Genomic DNA, 26,410 nt, shown 5'->3' with positions numbered 1-26,410 from the left:
GAGGCCTCCTGCAGATATGCAATCCATGAGCAGTGGACAGCTTCACTAGATGCAGAGGCACTGCACTTGTCTGAACACACCAAGCTTCTCAAACATCTGCAGAAACACGTTTGCACACAGATGTGTGCTGAAATAATAGTGTGATTTATCCAAGCAGCCCTGTTTGTCTCTTAGCCTGCCTTGAGGAGCTGATGGTGGCTCTGTAATGGATTCTTCTCTTCTCTGACTCACCAGTGAAGCAGCTCACTGGTCTGGTGCTAGTAGATCTGATCAGAGATGGATTTCTTTCATCAGTGTAATAAGACACCCATTCTCCTTCCCAATTCAATCTGATTTTTTTTTTTAAGAAGGAAGATGAAGTGATCAAGTGGAAATAAGAGGCCACAATAAACCTGCAAATATTTTAATTGTCTCAAAGTGTGTTGATTGATTAGAAAATTAGAGGTAAAATATTTCTTGGGTTAGTGCCAAGCACAGTAAATCTGTGTTTCCAAAGAAATTTGTGTGAGTAAGGGGTGCAAAGATGCCTCTAGAAGCAAACTTAGCTTCAATTATGTGATGTTACTGGAAATTAGCATTTATTTTTCTTCATTGCCTGTGCTAGTGAGCTAGAACACTCTCGAAAAAAATGACACATTTAGTAGCATGGAGAAGGGGGAAAATCCACTCCAACGGTATGGTTGCAAAATGTCGTTTCTGCCTAAAGGCATCTGCAAAAATCCGGCGAGGGACTAAGCAGAACCTCACTGTTCTGCATTTGCTGCCTTCCAGAGCTGGTGTTCAGCCCCTCCGCCAGCTGGGCACGGGCAGCAAGCACAGCGCGGTGCGAGCTGCTGCTCGCCGCAGCCCCCGGCAGCGCTCCTGCTCTATTTTCGGTGAGCCGGCTGCACAGGGATCGATGCTAGCACAAACGCGAGACCCGTGGGAGAAACGCGCGTGTAGCAGCTGTGTTTTGAAACTCCCTCTCTTCCCAGCTGTAGGCCTGCGGGTTTCTTTGTCCGGCGGGTGCGATTTATAAAACGCTTTCCGGGAGAGAAAGCGAGGGGAGGGGAGGCTGGGGATCCTTCAGGGGCTTGGGTTGGTGTTGTCAGCTCCCCGCGGAGTTTCAGCTGCGGGGTAGATGTCATTTCGTGTGCGAGGGGGAAGACGTCAGCCACCACCCCGGAGTCCGTACTACCGGCGGGGCATCAGCAGGAGGGGCATCGGCAGGAGGGCTGCAGGCCTGCGGGAGGGAGCGAGGAGGGGAAGAGAGCTGATTTCTCCTGCCCCGGTGCCGGCGCGCATCGTTACGTCCCTCGGCGTTGGGCGAGGTTCCCACCCGGGGATGCGCGAGGTGCAGGCGCGACCGGCCGAGCGGAGCTGAGGGCGGCGCAGATCCGCCCGCAGCGGGGACGAGCCCGGCGCTCCCAGGTGCGCAGGGTCCCGGCTTGGGCGCGGAGCAGGCCGCCACCCCCAGGGCGACCGTCCCCAGGCGGCCCCGGGGCGGAGGCGGGGGCCGGGCCGGGCGTCGCGCTGAGGGGCGGGCCGGGCTGCCGGGCGCCCGCCGCGGCGTGTGGGTGGCTCCGTGCGCCCGGTACCCGGCGACGGGCGGCGGGGTGGGAGGAGGCTGACGGGGAGGAGGAGGAGGAGGAGGAGGAGGAGGAGGAGGAGGAGGGAGCGCGGCAGCGTTGCGGGCGTTGCGGCCGGTGCTGCCGGACTATGGTGAGCTTCGGCGGGGGCTGACGCACGGGCGGCGCTGCCCGGAGCACGTGTGGGATGTGAGCCCTGCCAGCCGCGCTGCCGGGGGAGCATGAGCTGTGCCCAGGCCGGCATTGTCCAGGTAAGGGAGGCCGGCGTCGCCCGGCCCGGCCCTGCCCTGCCCTTCCCGGGGGGATGGAGGGGCGGCGGCAGCCTGCCGGAGGCTCCCTGCCGGGCACCTTTGTGCCGAGAGACCGGCGGTGCTGCGGGGAGCCGGCAGCCGGCTGCGAGCGGCGGGCGCCCGTGTGTACGCGTGGTTTTGTTCTCCGTGGAGCATCTGGCTGCTCCGGCCTGCCCGCAGGGCGCTGAGCGGGTAGCCGCACGGCTGCACGGTGCGAATGTGGCTGCGTGCCGGCGGCGGGGAGTCCCGTGTGGGATTTGCCGTGGTCGTGGCTCTGCTCTTTAGGAGATGCCCCCGAATCTGGTTTTCTGTTTTTCTTTTTTTTTTTTTTTTGGCTCCCTGACAATGCAGCAAAATTTAAAGCACAAACTGCCTTTTTTTTTTTTTTTTTTTTTTTTTTTTTTTTTTTTTTTGCCTCCTCCCTTTCTGCTGTAATCTAACCTCATGATTTCGTGTTTTGGTTATTACCTTCTTATGTAACTGCCTTTTTCATCAGCAATTAAATAAAATTACTATAGGTATGTTAAGAACATTGCCCTAGCATCTAGCATTGTCAAATAATGCTTTTCTCGTTTTTTACCTTCATGGAAAATGGGTTTGCACCAAAACAGGCATGTACAATGTGTTGTCTCTTGCTTTGTTTCCTGTGTGCTTTTTATACTTGAAGAAGAAATTACTTGGCCTGGGTTTGGATGTTTGCATCCTGCTGTTCAGAGCTGCAGTAGTGCTTTTTTTTTTTTTTTTTTCCTTAATGCTGCACTCAGCAGAAGTGCGTAGTGAAAGAGTCCAGTGGCCACACGCCCAGCAGCGCTGCCATCTCATTCTGGGGGCACCCAGCCATCGGGGCGTCCAGCCTATGGGGGCACCTCACCATCGGGACACAGAGCTGCTTGGTTGTATGTATGGCACATAGCAGGTGGTCAGCTGCGCCTCTCTGATTAGCACTCACGCTAGGATTGTGGTTATTACAATAATTCATTTTAGCCTGGGAATTCGTTTTGGAAATTTGGATTTTCTCCTAAGAAGGGATTATCATTTCTCCACGTAGTACGCGTGTTTTATGAAGAAGTGGAGTACAGTGTGTATCCTGACTGCTCTCCCTGCTCCCATCTCTGTAATGTAGACCCATTTGGACAGCGCAGGTGCGATGCTGATTTTCACCCTGGAACTGGAAGTAGATGTATAAAGCAGCATTCGCCCTGCCAGCACAGCTCTCCTCCCGCAATACAAGCTCTCTCTGTTGGGGGGGAAGACAGTACCTGTCCCTGTGGAAAAAATCACATTCGGTTTTCTCATTGGGTGAGTGGGAGTCAGCTCAGAACGGTGGTCGTTCCAATGGCTGGCATTTGTAAGGAGGAATAAGGCACGTGACTCGGTGGTTGTGGCATGTTGTATTGCTTGTGTTGTACGTGCAGTGGTGCACAGCTGGTTTAGTGTGGCCTAAGCATTGGCCTCCCAGCCTCTTTGGTATCAGTCAGCTCTTTCTCATAAATGTGCTTGCAGGAAATTGGAGTGGGCCAAAGCACAAAAAGCACTTGGTGACTTTATCAGGAGCTATAAATACCTGAAAGTGGCAGTAATTTGAAAGCAAACCATCCACTCAGATTCAGAGCATCCTAAATAACGGATTCAAAATCTGTATGCTCTGTTTTTTAAATGCATTCCGATAAACAACGTGGTACGTATCGTGTTCCAATAAATAATTGGCTAAGGGCTGTTAGTAAACAAAGCAGTGTATCACTCTGTGGTTTGTATTTCATACAGGTGGCGCACAATCTAGCATTCTTTGCAATCACAAGATGATCCTGGAGAAGCTTCATGGAGTTCTGCACGTGCTTCCTCTGAAGCTGAGCAGTATTCATTCATGGCAGTGCTAAATGCTTCTCCTTGCCTCCTTTTGTGAATAGCCCTCATACAAACAATGCAATTACCTGAATAAGGACCGAAGCAAGATTTAGCTTGTTAGTTTGTTTCTGAGGTACTCTGAAAAGTGTGGTTCTGATACTGTGGGAGAGATTCAAGATGGGAGAGTCTTGGTGTTGAATACTGTCAGGCCAGGAGCTGTTCTAACAGAGGTGATGCTATCCAGTCCTTGAAATTGTTGGAAATCTCAGTCGTGGGGATGCAGGCATTAAGGTTGCCTCTGTGGTTTCATCTCTGGTAAAAGCTGCTTAAAAAAAAAATAATAATTCTATCAGTACAATTTCTTCATTAATCTCACCTGCTAGTTGAAGTTCAAACAAAGGGCTTTTAGTAAGTAACAAAACAGTTCCTTCAAAGTATGTTGGTCATTGTGGACTTTGCCAGGGAATCTAACTTGCTGTCACAGTGATTTTCCTTATGTTCTTCCCAAGGCTCTCTGATCCCAAGTCTTAACCTATTTAGTTTCCCCACACTTAGGGATATTCACAGGACTGATGTCAGCGTGCAGAGCTTGTAGTCTCTGTAGACCCCAGCAGACAGGGCGTAGAGCTTGTCACTTGTACAAGTCCTCTGGTTCACTCTCAGTTGGAATGCTAGCCAGCTCAGGTCAAAGCGCCTTGTGAAGACCACCCAGAGCAACAGAGTCTTCAAGATTTAAATGTACATGTGGCATCCCTGAGTTGATCACATCTCCTGCAGCTGCAGCTCTTCAGCCAGTGTAGTGAGAAGCTCTCCATGAGCGGGGAGTTGCCAGCTTCCTCCCTCCTTCCAGGTCCCTGGTGGCTTTGCCACTCCTGGAAACTTCACCCTGGTGCTAGCCACTTCCTTTAGTCCAGAGTAGCTGCAGGATGGTCCTGCTCTCTCCAGCTTGACTATCTGCCTATTCACATTAAAAGAAATTGTGACTCCCTATTTTTTTCAGGATGTCTGCTGTTTGTTTACGCTCAGCATCTTTCTTGGTGTTGGCAATAAAGAGATGAGTCAGTTTTACTTCTGCTTAAGACTTTTTTTTTCACCCGTTTCTCTTGTGAGGTTTCATGTGCTTTTGTAATTCTGCAATGGCTGATTGGCAAGCACTGCAGGGAGTTGGTTTAATTCCTTAGAAATAAATTTCTCCTGGTCTCAGATTTGATGAATATTAATTCTAATAAAGTGTAAGGCCAAATTCTATATACTTCTGCATTTGCCCTCAGACGTAAGTAAATGTTGCGGTTTCCCATGGTACGCTCATGAAGGTGGGGGGGCAAGCAGCATAGGGAAAAGTAAAAGCACAGCCAGGAGCAGGGCAGGCAGAGATGCCACCTACCCCATTTGATGTTTTCCAGGTGAATTTTGAGTTCAGCAAAGTGTTTGGAATGAATGAAGAAATGGCAAGATTCTTTGATTTAAGGAGCCCTGGATCATTTTCATTACAGTTAATGAATGGTGGTCAGGCAGCTGTGTAATGGACTTGTAGCTGTGAAATGGACTTTGAGTCAGTCCTGGATTTTTTCTGATCAGCAATGCTGTGGTAGGATATTCCAGTGTCAGCTCTGAAGTGGGAAGAGGGATGCCTCTCTGGCGGTGTTTGGCTGTTCCTTTGGGCAAGGTGGAGTCCCCTTCTCATCTGGGATGTTTGTGGCTTCCTCAGCATACAGACTGGTAAGACTGGTCCAGGCTGCAGGCAGAATAGGTATGCAGTTGTCACGGGTGTCAAACTGCTGGGGGCAAGAGAAGGTCTGTGGCCCAGAAGCCTGCTCCCTTCAGAAGGAGGCAGGGGCTGGGTTAAGTCAAGCAGGAGCTGAGCCTGGTTCTCCACTGCAGTGCCTGGGGCAGCTCCTGCTTCTACTCTCTCCAGAGGGACCAACAGGAGAAACCTTTGCTTCCCAGAACTCCCCTTCCCATAATTTCCACCCCACCCTCATTTTACAGGAGAACAGCAGCTTGGGCTTCTTTCCAGCCCCTCTTCCTCCTGTCTGGACTATTGCCTACAATGCAGATAAACCTTGAGTTGGCTGGGGGAAGCAATAAAATGGGCCGTTCCTTTAGGCATTAAAAGAAGAGGGAAACCCTCATGCTGGTGTTTGAAATGTCAAAGGAAACAATCAGTTCTGGGCTCCCTACGGGACCATTGAGCTCATCACATCATGAAGTTCTCTGAGGATGCGGGCAGGCAGCCTTCCCCTGCTGCAGAGCAGGAGGACTTGGAAGAGAGCGTGTGTGCAGCAATCAGAATGCTGCTGCTGAGCACTCAGCGGAGGCTGCATTTCATGCGTTTAGCAAAACAGGCGCTCGTTTTCACACTTTCCAGATATTTTTATATTTCGCTGCAGATGCTTACTGAAGACTAGCATTTGTTTGGTTTTAAGCCTGAATTAAAATTCCCATCCGACGTCTTGAGGCAAAAGGGAAAAAAAAAAAAAAAAAAGCAGGTGTTTGTCCCAGAATGTAAAGCCATTTAAATTTGAGAGCTGTTAACCCATGAAGTAGCGATACAGCAGAAAACATCTCTTGGAGTGAATCACTTGTGTTTAAAATGGAACACGTTCTAAAAATAAACAGGTAATTGCTTCAATGTAGTCAGTATGGAATTTAAGGATGACTGACAGTGATTTGTCATCCATCTCCATAGCAAGAGTCATCTGGGAAGCCTGTGATGTTAAAAGCATTTGTTTCTATTAGCACCTCTTATAGTAGTTTTGTTAATGAGCTCTCGAACACCAGGACTGAAATCTGTCATGTGATATAATTAATTTTTCCATACCATAGGAAAACGTCTGCCGTGTGCACCTTCAATTAGGTGAATCAGGTTTCTCAGGTCCCAGAACGTCTGGTTCAACAGAGCTATTGTTGTACAGAAAGGAGGAGCACGCTGTTTTGTTGCTGGCAGAGTGCTTTCACACATCCCCACGTACAGCTGAGAATGGCATCCTGTGATGTTGGGAAGAGCTGATGTGCTACCCACAACACCCGTTCTGCAGAGAGGAAGCCAGGTGGATACTCCTCCCCAGCATGTGGCAGCAGAGGAGGTGGAGCAACAAATCGTCTGCTTTTCCTGAGGGACAGAAAGAGGAGGGCAAGCAATGGGGAGTGCTTGCAGAGACTGTCAGACAAGTTCTCTCCATGCGTTGGTCAGTCTCCTCTGAGTGCCTGGCTGTATGAGGCAGCTGTTCCCTAGGTCTTTAAAGGCATTGCCGTGCATCCTGTTTCTCTCTGAAACAAACTATCCTGCCAAAGCCTGTCTCTTCAGCAGAACGCATTCGGCTTGAACTTTGCTGAGCTAGGTAAGAAGCAGAGAAGTTGGGGATAATCTGGCTTTGCTTGAGAGCTGGGCACCTGCTGTAAGGCAGTTCCTGAACGAGTCGAGCTGCAGTCTTCCTTCCTGCTGGACACAGCAAATGCCTGGGGAGGCTGCTGCTTACAAGTGCTTGACACAATAGTGGGGTGGAGGAGATGACCCGACGGGCCTGAGCGGTCCCTTGGGCAGCTTGGTGCTTTCCTTTCCAACCTGGGCCCTGTCAAGGCTGATGTCGTTATGTGTGACAGTCTTGTGTCTGTATCTTAAAGCAACCTCAGGAAAATTTAAGCTGTCACAATTCATGTTCCAGTGCAGAGCATCTATCAAATATTGGGTTATTTGTCAAGTGTCTTTAATGATGTGTGGAAAAAAAAAGATGCTGTGTATTTTTAATAAAAATATACACTTTTTGTGTGCAGCTGCATGACTGTCTGAAGCAGACAACAGATTTACTCTCTGAAGCAGCATCTTGTTTTTAATAGAGAGGTTGAGCTGTGCTTAAGGTGGAATGAAGAGATGTGGATGAAGTATTTCATCTTGGAGTCAGAACATCCGTTTCCAAGATTATGCTGTTCCAGACTGGTGAAAGGCCTTTTAGCCATTAAATCTGCTGCCTTGTTTATAGGCCTGTGGAAGCTATGTAAGAATGAGGAGTGGGATCTTGTCATGAACTTAAGTTTATTTGTCCTCACTGTGCTTTTGTAAAGGGTCATCAACCTGGGGTTGATACCATGATACCATGAGAGCATGATTCAGAAACACTACATACATATCCAGAGTCACAGTAGAGACCTAAGAGTAGACAAATAAAAGAATTGTTGAGGCACATTCTTTGGTCTGAAAGTGAACAAAGCTCCTACTAAAGTTACTGGGAGGTCTGCTTGGTGAAGAGCTGTACCATCTGGCCTTTTGTGATATATGTGTTTGGTGGTGGTGGTTGGTTGTTTTTTTGTGGAGGTGTTGAGGCTTTTTTTGTATTTTATTTTTTTAAAACAAAGCTGAGTATTATAGGGAAGCTGCATATTTGCACTGACATTTCATTCTCGTCGTTCTGCCACTAGGCTCAAGTAGAGACACCTACATAGTTAGTATCCAGACTGCTATTAGGGGATAATGAACTGTACTGGTTTTCCTTCTCTTTCTCTTCTTATTAGGCCTGAAAAGAATTCCAGCATATAAGCACTGGGCCCTGTGGCAGAACTCCTTTTCCAAGACCTATTGCTATGGTGGCTTATAAGAGTTAGGCTGATTTACTCATTTTTGGTTTCCAGTTCTTAACATTGCTTATAGATTTTGTTTTACACCTGGAAGGGATACATTCCTTCATTCTCATATGAGCAAAGCTCCCACCAAAGAACAATATTTCACACCTGACTGAAGGCAGAATTTCTTCTGTAGGTCCAAGGGACAACATGTTGATGTAGAACCATTATCAGCTCCTGAAATTTTACTTTGTGTTCCTTCATGCTCCTCAGGACTGTGCCATTCTCAAAGCAAACCTCTTCTATGATTTTTCATACTCGCTCTCTGCCCACTGGTTTCCATTCTCTTTAGCAGCTCCCTTCTCATCTTCTGTCTTTCTTTCCCTTCCCACTTCCTTCTCCCCTTTCTACTCTGCAAGACTGGTAGTTGCAAAGCACTGTTATTCTGTCCAGCATGCCTTGCTACACACACAGTGGTTCCAGGGCCAACGTTCAGCCTGGACCATGAGAGCATGTTTTCATAACTCATGCTAATACTCTGTGCCTGATAGAAAGGCATAGTAAAAAAAAACTTAGTGTCTGTATTGAACAATTATATTGAGGTATTCCAAATGAAAAATGTATCTCCTAAGCAGAAGTACACGAATGCTAAAATGATTTTGTATCTTTCTGTGCTCAACTGTTTGTAAACCATGAACAGATGCAGAGAGAGTGCTTACTTAGAACGCCCTACAACTAGTGTTAAAAAGAATTTACTGGTGAAAAGGGAATCGTTAAGGTTGAGATATGTGAACAAAATTAACAAGCAATTGTGCTGCCAAAAAAATACAGGAAAACTGCATCAAAGGTGTGGTGAAATGTTCTGGATGCTTCTGTGGATTCATCTTGCTCTTTGTGCTGCTAAGATTTGGCTGGAGATTGATTTTGGAGATGGATGTAAGCAGCCAGTGCCTTTTAGGAATCCCATTTAAGGATCAGCTGCTAGATTTGCTTGTCAGAGATGCGTGGTGACTTCCTCTTGGCATCAGCTATAGCATCTTGTCCAGCTTGGAAGATCAGCACAAACCCAAGGAGGTCATTGTGGAAGTTCTAGAAAGGGCTGGACTGCCCTTGTGCCTTTCTCCTTTGTTTGCATTTCTGCTCATACTGGACACTGCAACTCTAATGCTTAGCCTGCCTGCAAAAGTGGCTTTTTGAAGCCTGGGACAGGGGCAGCAGCCTATGCCAGGCTGCCTGCAGGAGCCTCCACTTTCCCCCATCACCATGCTGGAAAACGAAAGAAAAGATGTCTAAAGATGTCGTTGGAAATGGTTCAGAAGTGGTTTCCTGAAAGAGGTGGCAGAATGAAGTTCCTTCTTCAGAGAGAAAGGATGGATGTGATATTGTGAGTCAGAGATGATATGTCTAAGCCCACGTTTGGAAATGGAAATATAAATGTTTCCAGCAGTCTCAGCTCACTTAAAATAATTTGGTCACATCAGGTTATTCACATAAGACAGTCATCCTAGTGATTATAAAATGTGGAATTTATGTGTATAATGATTTATCAGTATAGTACAGTTGTAGTTTGGACTCTCAAGTTAAATATATGCCTGTTTCGATCTGCTTTTCCCAACCTAATTCGTGTGTGTGTGTGTGTGTGTGTGTGTGTGGTTACCTGCCTAGGGAATTCCAGGGACACCAGAAAGGCAGCTCGCCTTGAGATGGTGGTGGCAGCAGGCTCAGGGCTTGTGTGCATGCAGCTGTTAGGCTCAGCAAGGGAAGAACACGGAGCTGGATGTGCATGCAGGATTTGCACTGGAACTACTAGCAGCTCAGGGAGGTCCACGGTGAATAATGTGTTTGGCTGACTTGTGACCCCCTTGTAATAGCTCTGAGAGATGGACAGGAGATCAATCTGTGTGATGGCCTTCCAATAACTCACTGGGAAACTAAGTTCATCTCCTTTAACTACCTGGACCAAAAGGGATATAAATACAATATTGATGATCTGAATAATAGCTCATTGCTGCGTGACCCTGAGAGGGACAGATACACCCTGCAACAAAAGTAGAAAGATGGCCGTAAACAAATGAAGATCTAAGTTACTGTCTGCATGACGTGATGTAGTGAGCTTACCAGCTTATGTCCAGGGGTATTACAGCCACGTTTTAAGCAGTGCTGCCCTAAAAGGAGGCATTCTATGTCAGCTTGCATTGACTGCATGCTACTGGCTTACTTGCAGACAGCAGCAGCGCTCCTGCTCTGTGTTCCCCAAGGCTTTTAGTTTTAGCATAATGCAGGCAGAACCGGCGTGCTGCTGCATCTCTGCCATTTCTGTAATGCACCTTAAGATCAAGTGCAGATCTGTGGCTTTCCAGGAATGCATCCTAATAGGCGGGAGGCTTCTCCAAGTGTGTGAGTGTGGGGCAGAATCTATGCTAGTCTGGTCAGTCGCTGCATACAGAATTCAAAAATTCATTCAGCCAGAGAACAAGAGGAAGCATAAGTCTGATTTAAAGCGTGGAGGGGGAGTTTCTAGTGCCAGTGTTTGTTCCAAGGGCTTGTTCATGTATTTTATGTGTTGAATAGCATGTGGGATATCAAGACTGAAGTGTTTTTAGGATGCCTGGGAGCAGAACCATAGGTCTCTAAACACAGTTAATGTGTAAAGCAGGGGCAGTAGCAGTGAGTGTCGGTTTGAGGATTACAATTTTCAGCATTAATGCCTGAGTTCTGCGCAAGTTCTGTTCATTTGGTCTTGGGTTCAAATATCTGTCATCAGTATTAGTCTTCTGACCTCTGTCTTTCTTCATGCTTCAGTGTTGTGTCTAACAATAATCAGCATGCTAATTTGGTGTACTTTAGGAAGAAGTTTCTTGAGATGGATCCTGGTAGCCAATGGCAAGTATGAAATCTCAGATGCAACTGCCTGTGTAATAGGATACTGATGTAATTCATCCCGTTGTGTATCAGAGCTCTAAATACATATGGTAACAAGGTCTTCAAGCCTAGGAGGACCTAGGATCCGAGCTTAGAAAGTTGTTGGGCTCACTCCAGTTTAAGAGTGAGGTAAAATGTCAGTGAGAAGATGCTTTCCAGATGCACCTCTCAGCCCCAGTCATTGACTTGTTGTAACTTCTTCCCCTGATCCTTTGTTCCCAGTCTCTGGTAGGGGATGATGTAGGAGGGAGACTTTGCAGCTGAAGAAGTCTCAGCCAGGCTTAATGCAAATGAAGAACTTCTCAGAGAAATGTAGGTAAAACCACAGTTGTTGATGACAATGATAAATGATTCAAAAGTCAGTTATCTTTCTTTCAGAGCTTTGAGTTTTGATTGTTTGGAATTTTCTTGAAGCAAAGATTAATAAACTTTTTTTTTTTTTATGCTTAAGTTAGCAGGCAAGTTCTGGATCCACTTGAGGTATCAAATCTAATGAGGAATAATTCTTATATAATTACCTTGGAGGAGAAATACCTTATTTTAGGCCACAGAGGCGTGACATGGAGTAAGCTTTCTCAACGACCCCTAACCAAGCACGATGTTCTTGCCATACACTTTGTGTTCCTGCAGTGGTGTCCTGGCTCATCTTCTCAGCCTTCAGGGCCTCCAGCCAGCCTCGGCAGCTGAGCTCAGCACACACAAGCTGCTTGGGTTGGTGCTGCACCAGAGGGTTGTTTGCTGGAAATAAGAGACCACCCCCTCAGCCCCCCATTGCACGTACTTCTTCAGTTGTAATGGAACTCACGTCATGTAGCAGTTAGAAACACGGTGTAATTACGTGCATTTTTCAGAGGCTGACTGCTCCAGTACAGAGCTGATTTCATCTCCATGCAAACCACCTTGAGGCTATCAAGCCTCCTTTAAAAAATATTCTTTTTCCTTGCATCTACTTATGTTGGATCACCCTACTGTCCAACTTTTGTTGGTTTCTCCCTCTCCCAGCAAAGAAAAGACTGGAAACCTGGTAGAAGCAATCCAATGAAGTGTGAACAAGCAGTGTAATTACCTTCTTCAAATAGTTCTGGTGCTTGCACATGTGGGAGGAGGGGTGGCATATTAAGTATTTCTGCGTGAAAATTTGCCAGTGGAATGGTTTTCTGTCGAAAAATGCTGTTTTAAACAGAATCAAAATGTGCCTCGTGAGAAGGTGTTTGTGCTGCGGCTGGCAGCTATTCAGAGGAACTGGAGCCCTGCAGCCTTGTTAAATGATCAGATCCAGTTGGGGGGGGATCAGAGATGGAGGTGTGACAAGGTTGATGTTGTTACGCTTCAGCTTTCAGGAAAACTTCAAAATGTTTTCATTTCCTACAGTGCAGAAAAGGAGGCCTGACCTACTCTGCTTCATAGAGCTGCTTCTTAAAACCTGTCTCCTGTCGCTAGCACATCATAGTTGTCATCCATTGTATTTACTTCGTGGAAGCCTGAGGCCGATCTCATGGCTACGCTGGGTCCATTTAAAGCATTGATCTTGCAGTAAGGATACATTCAGCCCATGAGTCCTTAAAATAAGTGTGAAAAAATCAGCTGCACCTTTATGGGGGACAGAGACACACATTAGCTGGGTTCTTTATTCTTTTCTTCCTCTTGGCAGTGCTAGGAGCAATTTTTTTCCTCTTGTCATTCTCTCTGCTTCCTTCCACATCACAAACACCTTTTCTATAGCTATTGGAACTAATATGTCTATTCTCTCTGTAGCAAGCCTATAAAATCTTTGAGCTTCAAATCCAAGTTAAGCACACTTCTGCTGTTTAGGTCCGTCTGTTTTCAGTTGTGAGATGACCTGATTTTTAGTCGCAAAAAGGGCTGTACTTTGACACTGCTGGTCTCATTTGCTGAGGAACAGCAAAGGCAAACTCTTTGCAGCAGGTCATTCAAAAGTGATAGTAATGAGGGAAAGATATGTCCTATTTTGGCTTTCCTTCTCCTGTGGCAGTGAAATCAAGCATTAGTGCAGTGAATAGAAAAATGGTGGCTTCAATTAAAGTCTTACTGTTTCAGAAGCTTTTTCTTTCTCTACTTTTATGATGATTTGTCTTCTTTCAGGTGAGTTGGTAGCCCATCCTCTGGCTGCTTAGTCTGCTGAAACACGAAGGTGGAAAATGCATTTTTCTTAGTGTGAACACGCAACAGTGCATTTGTTCAACAATTGAGTGGCTCCTTGTTCAGACCACACTGTGCAGCAATGACGTAGTAGCTTTATTATCTTCTAAATAAAACAAAGGAATAGAAGGTTAATGTTTTGTTGTGTTTTTGTATTTTTTTGTTACCCTGATAATATTTTTCATTCTGTTTAGTTCACCTGTTTCTTGTGCATCTTTACTAACATTTGCCTTGTATCGTGCATATATGGATAGCCTTCAATCTTCCCTTGCCCTGTGCCCCTTCTGTTGGAAGTTGGGTGGTTCCCTGCTATGAGGGTCACTGGCTCCCCACTCCAGGTAGCCACATTATCTGGGCAAAACTTGGATGTGTCAAACGTTTTATCTGCCCATGGACAAAACAGAAGAGGAATAGTGGAAGACTTATCACTGTGCTTAATGTTCTATAAGGCTAAGAGTTGATTGCTGAGTATTACATAAGAATAATAAAATTGTGACAAGTTCTTTCTATTTTCCTTAAAGTGTCTTGCACTCCACAGTTGAAAACAGGAATCTTTTGAGGTCTTAACTATGCTGTGCTGTGTTTTTCTTAGCCATTTTCGGTTTGTAGACTGAATCTTATGAACTTAAATGCTTTTTTGGCTGTGCTGTGACCCTCCGACCTCCTCCTAGATAACTTAATAGCAGATACAACATGACACTTCTGAAACCTGTGTTCTTCTGGCCCTTAAGTTCATTCTTATGCTTAAGTGGAATTTTCTCTATTTCAGTTTGTGCTCATTGCCTATTGTTTTGTCACTGGGCACAGCTGAGAAGAGCCTTGCTCTGTTTTCTTCACTCCCTCCAATGTGCTATCTACATTGATAAGGTTCCCCCTGACCCTTCTCATCTCCAGGCTAAATAATACCAGTGCATCCTGTTGCTTTTCCAGCCACTTTTTCTGGGGCATTACTCATTTCATTGTGACACGACACATGCATTTGTGTGGCCATATGGAGAACTGCATCAGAGAACTGACCCAGGCTAGAAGTAATTTTATGTCTTGATTATAACCCAGATGAGATTTATTTGGCTGTTTGAATAACAGTTATGTCAATGCAAGCAGACAGAAATAGGATGGAGGGAGGCATGGTATTCCTTCATGTCATTGTATGCTGGCTTAAAGTGTTTGTGACTGTGACAGTAGTCACCTATGAAAAGATCTGGAGACCTAAGAGTAAAGACTTGCCAAGAAACTGTAGCAACTGAGATGGCATTTTGGCAGGAATTGCACTAAAATGAGGATGTCACTGAGAAATTGGGGTAACCCAGTGTATGTATGACTGCAGCGGGTCAAACAAAAGGTCGGTATAGATTATCTCTGTTGTGACTAAAGGAGAACATTTAGAGAACATAGCAAACATTTTTGTCTGCCACGAGAAAATAACTTCTCTCTATTATTTCCTTGCCCTCAATCCTAACCATTTTCTACTCATGTGCAGAACTGGGTGTTTCTGTTTTTAGTACCGTTTAGTAAGGACCTGCACCAAGAATCACCTCCTACTTTTCTTTGAATATATTTATGCTTATATAATAAAGTTAAAACGAGTTTCACAGCTCAACTACCCATCCATCACATTAAGAACCACCTCTTTAGTCTGTTGTGAGCCTAAATTCTATTGCCTTCCTTTGGTGCCCCCTCCTTCTTGTACTGAAAGAGGAGGTGAACAATCACTTTGCCTCCATTCTCTTTTCTACTTGTGATTCTGTAAACCACGGTCATGTCCTTGCACTACTGTTGTCTTCTATGTACGAGCTGCCCCATATCTGCTCTTATATCCTTCTTTAAATCTTCTTAGTCTTCTGTTTGGCCTTCACCTTTGGTACCTGCATACTCTTCCCCTTCTGATTTGTTACTTTTAAATTGTATGCTCTTGTTTTTTAGGTACTCCTTTTACATCTCTAAATTTATTCTCTTAATTCTTATTCCAGTCTCCGAGGTGCAGTTTTCTTTGAGCTCTGTGCCTTCCAGTTAGTCATGTCTTACTGCTACGTCATCCAGCTTTGCTTATGAGAACCCTTTCTCTTCTTCCTCCTTCTTTTTTCCTCCAGCCCACCATATTTGAACTTTGGACTTAAAGTCTTGGTGTGTGTCTTTGACTTTATCAAACTGTTCATCTCTTTTATCATATTATCATCGATAATGTAACTTCATGATTATATTTATTGCAAAATGTTTGGTAATTTTCATATTTTTCTACTATCAGTGCTTTCACGTCTTCTGTTCCATTTTATCCTAGGTTTTTTTTAATCTACTTATCCTGTTTTTGTCTTCATGGATCTATTGAATTCTGCAGATTCTTAGGTGCATGTTCTCATCCTTTTTGTCCCTTCTTTTGCTTGGTGATTTACCTGACCGAGGCACTCTGTTTCCACCATTAGTATGGCAACTCTTTTCATGCTACTTTCTCTTCTAATTGAGCTCAATGGTAAAAGACTGAACAGTTTATAACTTTCTTCCTTCAGATCCTTCCCAAATATTTACTACTTCACAATGTATGATTATGTATGATTGTATGATTATGTCTCTGAACTGTTGTTTCTGTATTTATCTTGTCTGTATAAGATCATCAGTTCTTTAGTGTACAGACAATGACTGGATGATTTTGTACTCAGTGCTATCATACCTTGCATTTCAAAAATTGTCTCTAATGTTAGACATTCGGTAGACAACTGTTTCTGATGTTTATGACATTTTTTCCTTTGCCTTATTAGTAGGTGGTATGATTTTTAAATCTTTCCCAATGCAGAAAATGTCAGTGAAGTTTCCAGCCTGAGGTTCTCACATGGGACAAATTGTTTGTCCTGGCTGCTGTAGCTATTAAAGGCTGCTAAGGTGTCCTGTCCTTTAGGTGGTTCTGAGGATCCTTCTCTCTATTGGATCACATGCATCTCACATCATCGTAGTTGCCTAGAACGGAGCCATCTTTTATACCTGTGAAATATCTAGACTTTGTAGTGGGGAGAGAGACTTGGGTTGGACCATTTTCTATTTTAAGATGAGTTGGGCTTTCCTGTGAGAATGCTCTTCCATCAAGAGAGAACCTGGATGTGAACTTCAGCAAAACAGCTAAAAAAATGAAAAACAATGGCAATGTAGATCTCACCTTATATCTCCTTCAGGGTTGTTTGTGACAGCAGAGGACTGGAAGTGCTGGTTAGTATTTCGTACTATTATTTTGAATTTGAGGTACATCATTCACATCTGTCTTCCTGGGCAGTTTAGTTTTGCTTTAGCAGAGGGGCTGCATATGTTGCAGTCAGTGGAGAATGTCACAAGCAATAGTATTGATTCACAATCACCAGAGTCTAGCTATGTAGGGCAACATTTTTGGAGAGTATAAAGAATAAGTGCACATTTAGCCAGTATTTCTGTACTTAAGCAGTGAAAAAAACAGCCTCACAATATAGGAATTTTCAGGACTTCTGGTTTAGAGTCTTTCTCTTATGGGATCAGTGTGCTTGCAGGGTTCGTACTTCGAGGATTTTCAGTACATGCTAGTTGGTAATTTAGTTCTGAACAGGAAAGCTGAGATTTTTCTTTGACTCTGTGACAACAGGTACCTCGGCACTGGGAAAAGCATTGATTTTTACTAAACTCGCTAAAGTGCTGCTCCCACTGGAAGGCAATTAGATTTGGGGGTCTTTGTCCCTTTGTTTTTACAAATAAATTCTACTCTGTATTGATTGAGATGGTGAGGAACAACTTTTTCTTTCCATTTCTTGACTGTGTTTCACCTTTTCTCTTAGTTTCCTACACCTTGCTATATAGCCTTGTATTTGTTGTTTGTTAAAAAAACTTGAATGTTATTTGCTTAAAAAGAAAAATCTTGTAATCTTGTCTTAGGGGTTAATCAAGAGAGAAACTTTCTAAGCCTTGAAAGCAGGATAAAACTGTCTCTACTCTGAAATATTAAATAATGGAAGCAAAGGGAAATAATCCCCCATGATGATACCTAAGAGAAAATTTAATTAAGAAAATGAAACTGCATTAGGAGTGACCTATTGTGGATTGCCAAAAAGCCAGTAGATGAGGGAGAAATTTGTTAGCAGCATCTGTCCATCAGTAAGAGGTTGTACAGCACACTCAGCCTGGAAGATAGGATGCTCCACAGAGTGGCTTGAAGCCACGTTTACCCTGCTGCTGAAGGTTCCTGTCAGCACTGCAGGGAGCACGTCTGGCCTGTGGGATGGCCTACAAGTTCCTTGGAATGTGCTGGTGGGAGCATGTGGCCAGCCCTGCTCATGCCTCAACACCATGCTATGTAAGCCTGCATCTTGAGCAGAGTGGCAAGTTCACCAGTTTCAGTAGGCATGCTGCCTTGTGTCAGCAATTATAAGGCATTCACTTATCTCACCGTTAGTGTAATGGCTAGCAAAAGCATTATCTATCCCTTTGCTCTTAGTGACTACTGCTTCCACAGTCTGTTTTGCATTAAACTAAAGGCTGACTCGTGTGATTTTTTTCTCCCTTCTCACATGATAAAGAGGGTACCTGTCATTGCTTTTGTCCCATTTGTATTTCATTGCAGATGAAAATAGAAGGAGAATTTGACAAGAAATTAAAGCAACTGTCGTATCTTGTTGTGTCCCACTGTCTTCTGCAAATCTTACTAAGAGGTATGCAAATGACAGAAAATGCCAGTTGGAAAAACACCCCCATGTTCAAGCACTTTGTTGCCACGTGTAATTCTGTAATTGTAAGAAATCAAATTCTGACCACTAGTAGTTATTTTGCTTGGCTTTTGTTTACTTATCTTTTGGTTAAAAGTCATATTTAAAGTGGCTAAACACAAGTGACTACTTGATGTGTCTGTTGTGGGAGAGCATAGAAATAGAGCTGGACGTGATGTGTAGAGGCAGGAGCAGTCATAGCTGTAGTGTTCCCTGGGAACTCAATGTAGCTGCTCTCAAATGCTTCTTGGGACTAGGATTCTACAGATCTTGTCAAAACGTATAGCTTCTCTGATGTCATTAGGAAGTTTTTCATTATGTTTAACATTGTATTCTTGCTGGATAATCAATCCCATTGCTTCTCATTCTGTCTACTGTGGGCACAAAGAGAATACTTCCTTCTTTGCAGTAGCTCTGTGAACACTAAATCATGTTATTTATACCATTCCTCTCACTTCACCTCCAGTATTTCTAACTTTTTTTGCTAACCAGTGCCGGTTTCTTTGAACTCAGTGTCCAGGAGCAGATGTAGTACTGCAGCTCAAGCTTTGCTAATGCTCATTAGGGTGGGAGGACGACTTCAAGCGCTATGCAGGCCACGGCCCTCTTTGTTCCAACCTCCTCTTCTGTCTCTTGCCCAATAGCTTTGATTGTGACTTGAGTTCAGCTTGTCATCCACTCTTACCAATGATTCCTCTCCCACCAGACTCCTGCCTTGCTAGGAGTACTCTTAGTTGTGTTTATGCTTCTGCTTTGTGTGTATGGCTTTGCACTTCTCTTCCATTGTCTCGTTTTTCTGATTTCTCCAGTTTCTCTCAGGATCATCTTGGATTCTGCCCTCCAGCATATCTGCAGTGTTTGTTGTTTTGTTTTGTCTGCAGAATTCAAGCCTACTTCAGTTCAAGCCTACTTTGTCATCCAGCTAAAGAAAGCACTGAGCAGGGACAGCCTGCAGGATCTACTGAGCATGTGCTACAGGCTCTTATAGAACCAATGATAGCTGCAGTCTGGATATTGCTCTCTGAGTTTTCCATCTAGCCTGAGTTATTTTCAGCTAGATCATATTTTTAAAACTTTCTTGTAGGATTATAGTGTGAGATTATATCAGAAACCTTACTTGAAGTCACGATATTATGTATTTGTGGTTGTTTTTTTTTTTTTTTTTTCTGTAGCCTCAGAAACTATTACTTTGCTGCAGGAGGAAATTAAATTGGTTTGAGGTGATTTCTTCTTGATGAATCTGTTTCTTGTTACATCCCGTCCCCGATCTCTTGATGTTCTTTTTGGGTTTGGCCTGCTGTAAGAGCTCTTGGGATCTCTCATCAAACTAAATGCCTGCCAGAGGGGTTATAGTCCAGGCACTGCTTATTCTTTTGTCTAGACTTCGCCGTCTCTGGGCTGGCTCAGAGTTTGCCTTCGTGTCCCAGGGAAGTGTCTGGTATATTTGAACTGTAAGCAACAACAAGACTGTACAAATTCAGAATCTGGTAAGAAGAAAAAAGCATCAGCTAAAAAGCTGCTTTGTTGTTGTTGTTGTTCCCTGGGTTCTACCACAAGATATGTAACATTAATGAACTGGTCAGGTGCGTTGTGTACCAGCCAGTCCTACGATAGGTGCAGCAGGAAAAAGCAGGAGGTGTTTTTCCGTGTTGTTTGCGTTGTACCTAAGGAGAAGAAATACTGTCAGTACAGATGAACGTCTTCCCCGTAAACTCATGTATTTGTAGCCAAACAATGAGACTGAGAAGAAAGTGGAATATATAGCATAAACTTAATTCTGTTCATGACATGGTTAAAATGAATTTCCTGTAGTTCTATAACCTGCCTTTGCCAATCTGTGTGAAAAGAAAGATCTTTTTAGATGAGAAACCTCGAAGACTGTTTTCTAGGCTCTTGTTTATCAGTATAATGTAGATGTGTGAAATGAAACAATCGGAAGGGGAGCAACTAAGCAAATCAGTGCATCTTAATACAGATGTATTGCAAGAGGCACACCGGTCCCCGTGACAGTGAGTGTTAGGTCCTGGCTGGTTTTGGAGAGGGGTGCTGAGGGATACGAATCCATTTTTAAATGGTTTTGTGTTGTTTTTCTTTGAAAGAAAAGAACAAAAAAAAAGGTTATTTGTGAGCTATGTCTAGGAATCCTAAAATTTATTCTTGTCTAAAATATACGTTATTTTCAGAAAGTTATTACTCACCAAAATTGCATTTAGTTACTAAAAGTAATTTTATTGCTGTATGATTACAAAAAATACTTCCTTTACTTTGTTTAGTGGCTTTTTCCAGTTTACTTGCTCTTCAAACTCTGAAAACAATGTTATGTGCTTTGCAACTTGATTTATCAGATAGTAGAAAGGCTTTTCTGCCTGTGTGTTAGAAGTGTTGATCATATATGTAGGTTTGTGGAAAACACATTTGGAATGCCTATCTGAGAAAATGCAGCTCTCATAGGATTTCAGGTTTCAGCAGCCTCTGTGGAGCTATCCAACAGTCTGAAATCTGTCTTGCTGGATCTGTGTTTTCTCTGACAATAACTTTGGACTGATGGGTCTGCAAAGTTTTCACTGCTGTGATCGTTGTTTTCTGAAGTCTATGAGCGTGAGCGAGCAAACACGCTTCTTATTTTCTGTATTTATTTCCATTCCCTTCACAGAAAGTTAACTGGATGGATTTTAAAACACTTGTCACTGTCTTCTTAAAAGTGCATTTATAAAATACAAAAATATCTGTGCATGAGAGCTATAAAGGCTGCAGATTGCAGTGCTGAGTGCAAAGCAACAAATGTGCAGAACTGATATAAACAGGAGATATGCAATATCTTGCATAAAACGTGATAGGTATTTCATTAGACAAGATTTAACATGAACATGAAGATGGATTTTTAAGCTTTCATTTGTGTTTTCTCAGTAATTCAAGTTGTTCCATGAACCAACAGACTTATTTTGTCCATAACCTGGCAAAGATTTAGATATATTGAAGCAAGAAAACTGCAAAATGATTAGAGAGACTCTGCTTAAAATTGATTTGAATGTGCTTAAGGACAGTTTGTCTATCAGATTTTGTTCAGGGAGCCTAAATGCTTAGGATTTAGCTACTGGGAGGATTTAAGATACCTCATAAGTCCTTAAAGTAATTTAGTGGTGGCTTTTAGTTATGGCTGCTTCTTTTCATTTAAAGAATGCAGGAGAAAGAAATAACAGGGTTTTAGAGTAGTGCAGGAAATGAGTACAAGATTTTCTGTATCCACTATTTACTTTAAAAAGAGACCCAGATGATTTTTTATTTACTTTATTTTGAACTGATCTTCAGTTTCTTAGTTGTCTCCTTAGTCAAGACCCCAATCTGACTACATATGTATGTTATGGATCATATTTAATTCAGTCATCTTATTAAACATATGCATTTTATGCAGTTTTTGCAAGTCATTGCAGTCTTCTTCCCCTCTCCCATGTTTTTTAAAATTATTTGGATTGGAAAAATAGCTGGGCTGCAGATAGTCTAAGAATGGATTTATTAGATTTTCACATATATTGTTCATCACTTTGAAAAATTTTGCTACTCTCCTTCCAAGAACATCATTAAAAACAAGGTGACATCTCAGAGAGCACTATGTGAATTATTAGTAAATTTTGATAGCTTAGTACTGGCCTCAATTTTTGTCACATTTGCTAATATTTCAAAACATTCAGTTTTCAAGGAAGAATTTCTCCTCCCCAGTTTGTCTTCTTGCTTTCTTTAGTCTGCAGAGAAGACGTGAGGCTGAGTTTGACATGATCTCCATGGCAGCACACATTAGTTCCCATGGCAACATATTTCACAAACAGACCTACAACTTTACGATATTGTCAAACAAAAGGAGAAACCCACTGTTGGAGCAAGCCTTCACCGTGGTTAAAATTAAAAAGGGCAGGGGGAGGAGCATGGAAAGAGGATGGGCGATTTAATGGCTTCTTGCGAGTTGCTCTTCTTTTTGCTGCAGGGTAGGCACACCATTTCAAAATCTAAATTTGTCCACAATTACTGTGCTACCCAGCTGCGTTCCTGCACATGAGCAGGGAAGTGATTTGCTGTCACAAGTCCTTTGTCCAACGATACTTCTTTAGCCTGATTTTCTAATGAAATGAGGCTTACAGAATAACATTCTTCTCTTCTGGTTTCTCTTTGTCTCTCTCCTATCATGCTTCCCCTGTAGCTTTTGACCCCATTGATCAGATCATTGGAATTGACAGAGGGGCCAAAGTTGAGGAGGTAATTAAATTCCTCTAGGTGTTGTGAGAAAGCTGGGTTCTGGCTCTGTTCAGTTCCTGGAAGGAGGCTGCGGCCATGCGGAGTTGGTTAATTACGGTATCTAAACTACGTGTGTAAAATAAAGCCTGGTTCCTTTGGTAATGGTCGGAATTGAGGAAAATGTTTAAGCACATGTATTTGTTTTCATCCAGAGATGCTTTCTGAAACTGCTGATAATTGGAAAAACAGTTAATTAGTTACTTATCTTTCAAGATAATGGCACTGGGAAGGCATGTGGGAAAATATGAGTAAGGACTGCAATCCCTGGAGGGTCTTTCTTTTAGAGACTGAATATAATCCATAAAGTAGGCTTTTACAGTGCAGGGATTACAGGCAACAAGCAGAATAATTTACTCCTTAGTTTGTGCGTTGTCTAGTCAGGAAGCTAAAAGGCAGCTTTTCTTGTCCTATTTATTTGTTTGGCTACCACTGGTGACCTAATGTGAAATTACAAAGTGGAGTTGGTAGTGCAGAGGACTTGTAATGGGATGGTTTGGGAGTGTGGTCAAGCATAAATCAGTGTATTCAGTGGTGTGTGCTGTTATTTGGGCTGTGAACATCTGCACTCTGAAAGATGCACACGTCTACATGCATGGAGAAGATTGCATGATTGCATTTATGTCATTGGAAAGGTACTTTTCTTCTGGTTGCGTGCTTTTCAGCTGCATTGGGGATTAGATTAAAATGATTAGAAAGAATTCAGAAGTCGCTTAAATGTTCGTGTTGACCCTAGTTTAGGAATGCAAGGCCATCACATTGTTCTTAAGATTTCAAAGTGATTCCCATCCAATTTTGTATTATGCTGTATTTCATGTGAGACTTATGTGAAGATGGGAGTTTTTTTATTTTCTAGTTTTGTTTTTTAAGTATTTTATTAGAGTACATAATAGAGGTGACTCTATACGTGGTTAAGTGCAGGCAACCTGTTGATTACAAGAAATACAATTAAGCCAGGCTAATATTCCTGTAGGTACTGGTGTGGCAAATGGAAGGCAACTTCAGGCTGATAAGCTGTTGGATGCAGATGCAGGCTCTGGAGCCACAGCTTGAGGTGTTGCCCTGCTCAGGTAATGGGATGCAGCTCCAGTGAGCTGTGGAGGGCTGGGTCTCTTAGTACATTACATTAGTGCCCAGAGGAGAGTCACACCCAGCAGACCATGGCTCTCAAACACTGACAGACACAGGCATCAACCACTTCTGTAGGATGCTGTCTGACCACATTCACCATAAATAAATGTTTCCCATTGCCTGGTCTCATCTTCTCCTGGTGCAGCTCTTTGCCATTCGCATCCTGCCATAGATGAGAAGCAGGGCCTGGCAATTCCCTCTGCTTCCCCTGCAGAAAGCAGTGAGGTTACCTCTCAGCCTCCCGACTGTCCCCAGCCTCTCCTCACAGGACAGGCCTTCCAGATTTGTTACCAGCTTTGGTTCCTCCTCCGTTTGCTTTCAAGGACCTTAACATCTTTTTTTATGTTGCTCAGCCCAAAACTGCACACAGTGTTTCAGGTGAGGCTGCACCAATACTAGGTACAGTGGGAAAATCACCTCTTGGCTGCCTATTTCATTTGTCCCTTGGCTGTTGGGGCACACTGCTGGCTCCTGCTGAGCCTGCTGTCGTGAGTACCCCAGATCCCTCTCTGCTGAGCCACTCCAGCCACTTATCTCCCATCTGTGCCTGTGTCTGGCATTGCCCTGTCCCAGGGACAGGACCTAGCATTTTCTTTCGTTGTACTTCATGCCATTGCTGATCACCAAATGCTCCAATGCACCTAGATCCTCCTGCAGTACCTCTTGGTCTCTCAGGGAGTAAGCATTACCTCCCAGTTTAGCATCATCAACAAATTTGCTGAGGTTGCATTCCAATCCTGCACCCAGATAAAAATATTGAATGGGACTGACTCTAGAATTGAGCCCTGGGGAACACCACTGGTGACTAGCTACTACTGGTGGCCAGTTGCCAGCTAGATGTAGCTCCATTCACTACAACCCTTTGAACTCTGCAGTCAAGACAGTTTATCACCCAGCAGAGATAAGCCTGTTTATGTCACATCTGGACAAGTTCTCCAGGAGGGTGCTGTGAGGGGTGGTACTAAAGGCTTTACTAAAATCTGAAAAGATTTCATCCACTGCCTCATGTGGGTGACCTTAGAGAAGGAGATCAGTTTGCTAAAGCAGGATTTTCCCTTCATGAGCTCGTGTTGACTATACCTGATAAAAGTTTTGTTCTTTAAGGGGCATTAAGTATCCTGCAAGGTAATCTCCATCTTTCAGGGATGAGGTTAGAGTAACAGGCTGTAGTTTCCTAGCTCTGTCCTTTTTGTAGCTGGGTAGTGTTGGCTGGCTTCCATTCATCAGGAAGGGGACCTTCACAGACTCTCAGAGTCTTTGATAAATTGTTCAGAGGCATCCAGCTGTAACACCCCTAATTCCTTCAGCACTCTGGGATGCATCCCATCAGGTCCCATGAAGATGTTAAACTGCAGGATCTGTCTTGCAGATTTTTGTTTTCTCTTCATGTCCAAAACTGCTGAGAAATTAGCTGTTGAAAGTGACCCCAGTGGAAGTGGTCTGTTGAAAAAGTTTAAACCATTAGATTAAATGGTCAAAGATGTACGTAGGCAGTTTGTTACTTGCTTTTGCATTTTACTTGATAGCTATTGTTTTGTTTTGAACAGTGATTAGAGTTTGGGTTTTCTTTCTTTCTTTCTTTCTCTTTCTTTCTCTTTCTTTCTCTTTCTTTCTCTTTCTTTCTCTTTCTTTCTCTTTCTTTCTCTTTTCTTTCTTTCTTTCTTTCTTTCTTTCTTTCTTTCTTTCTTTCTTTCTTTCTTTCTTTCTTTCTTTCTTTCTTTCTTTCTTTCTTTCTTTCTTTCTTTCTTTCTTTCTTTCTTTCTTTCTTTCTTTCTTTCTTTCTTTCTTTTTAAGGAACTTGCTTTTCTAAAATTTACTTACAAGCTAATTCTTAAGTGGCCTGCATATTCTGAAAATTAGATGCCTCAAAGTTTCAGGTGATACAAAGGAGCAGGCAAACACCATATTATACATCTTGCATATAGGAGTGCTAACTGTATAAACAGCCTAGGCTGTGCTTCTTCTTGCTTAAAAAACTACTGCTTATAAACTACTAAATACCAGTACAAACACAGAAACTTGTCTGTAGCTGAGGTGCCAGCTCAAAGCACTTGGGCAGTGTGGAAATTCAGTCTTTGTTAATCCTCTTTGCAGATTGGTTATAACTGTATCCTGCCTAAACATCCCAGGGAATTTCGTCCCTTTACCAACAGAACCTATTTTTGTTTGATTCCTGCTCAGCTTTCAGCCTTCTTCCTGTGCCTATGACTTTCCATATCCAATTAATGTTTCTTAAACTTGAATTAGATATTCAGTGGTGATTAAGTCCATCCATGCTTCTGAAGAGTCTCAGCTGACTTCCTGTCCCAAACAAGAAGAGCCTGTCCAGCTACTGTCATCCTTGTTCCAAAGTTTAGCTTTCAGACTTGCCTTCCAGGCACTGAGCAGGGTAAACTAGACTCACATCAGTGTTTGTGTACATTTATGACCAGGATAGAATCTGTGTGTGGTTTGCCAGTATTATGCTTTCAGTATGCTTTCCCAATGCCTTTCTGTGAGTTATGGTAATACCTTGCTTTCTTCTGCTTTGCCCCAGACTGGTAAGGTTGCAGTGTGGGTTCACTGCTGAAGAACTACCAACATACCGACCTGAATGAAAGCTGCCAATCTGTTCCACGGATTGTAAAAATAAACTTGTTTCACTAAGCTTTCATATATCATGGGATTTGCAAATGTAAAAATTCAATATGAAGAAGGGCTTTGAGTAATTCCTTAATCTGGTTTTCACTGGTCAGGATCATCAGCTGTGTTTTCTGTGTCTTCTCCCTAATTACTTTCGTATTAAAGATTAATTGCATATCATAGAGAATCCTTGATTAAGCCAATGGAAAGTTAGTGCATAGATCTGTTCATCAGAAGCAGCATGGAGAATAATAATGAGCAACCTCAGGGCTTGTCTATCTTACAATAGACACACAGAGGACGTGCATTTCTGTGATGC

General features: G+C 43.3%; 1 protein-coding gene across 5 annotated transcripts in view; it reads left to right on the top strand.

The window, feature by feature from the left end:
* The first annotated feature begins 1,025 nt into the window (after nt 1-1,025).
* The window catches only part of HECW1 (HECT, C2 and WW domain containing E3 ubiquitin protein ligase 1), a 239,966-nt gene continuing 214,581 nt past the window's right edge, over nt 1,026-26,410 (top strand). For 4 of the 5 annotated variants that reach the window (XM_031599381.2, XM_090142196.1, XM_090142193.1 and 1 more), the window contains exon 1: nt 1,632-1,819. In XM_031599381.2, the coding sequence (XP_031455241.1) occupies nt 1,790-1,819 (30 nt within the window). In that variant the 5' untranslated portion in view covers nt 1,632-1,789. Of the gene's footprint in view, nt 1,411-1,631; nt 1,820-26,410 lie in introns of those variants that run through there. The other variant, XM_090142195.1, reaches the window with a different exon arrangement.

The sequence above is a fragment of the Phasianus colchicus genome, chromosome 6 (assembly GCF_987193195.1).
Source record: "Phasianus colchicus chromosome 6, bPhaCol1.hap1.1, whole genome shotgun sequence".
Taxonomy (NCBI): domain Eukaryota; kingdom Metazoa; phylum Chordata; class Aves; order Galliformes; family Phasianidae; genus Phasianus; species Phasianus colchicus.
The sequence above is the reverse complement of the archived record's forward strand: the minus strand, read 5'-3'. Positions and strand labels throughout refer to the sequence as shown.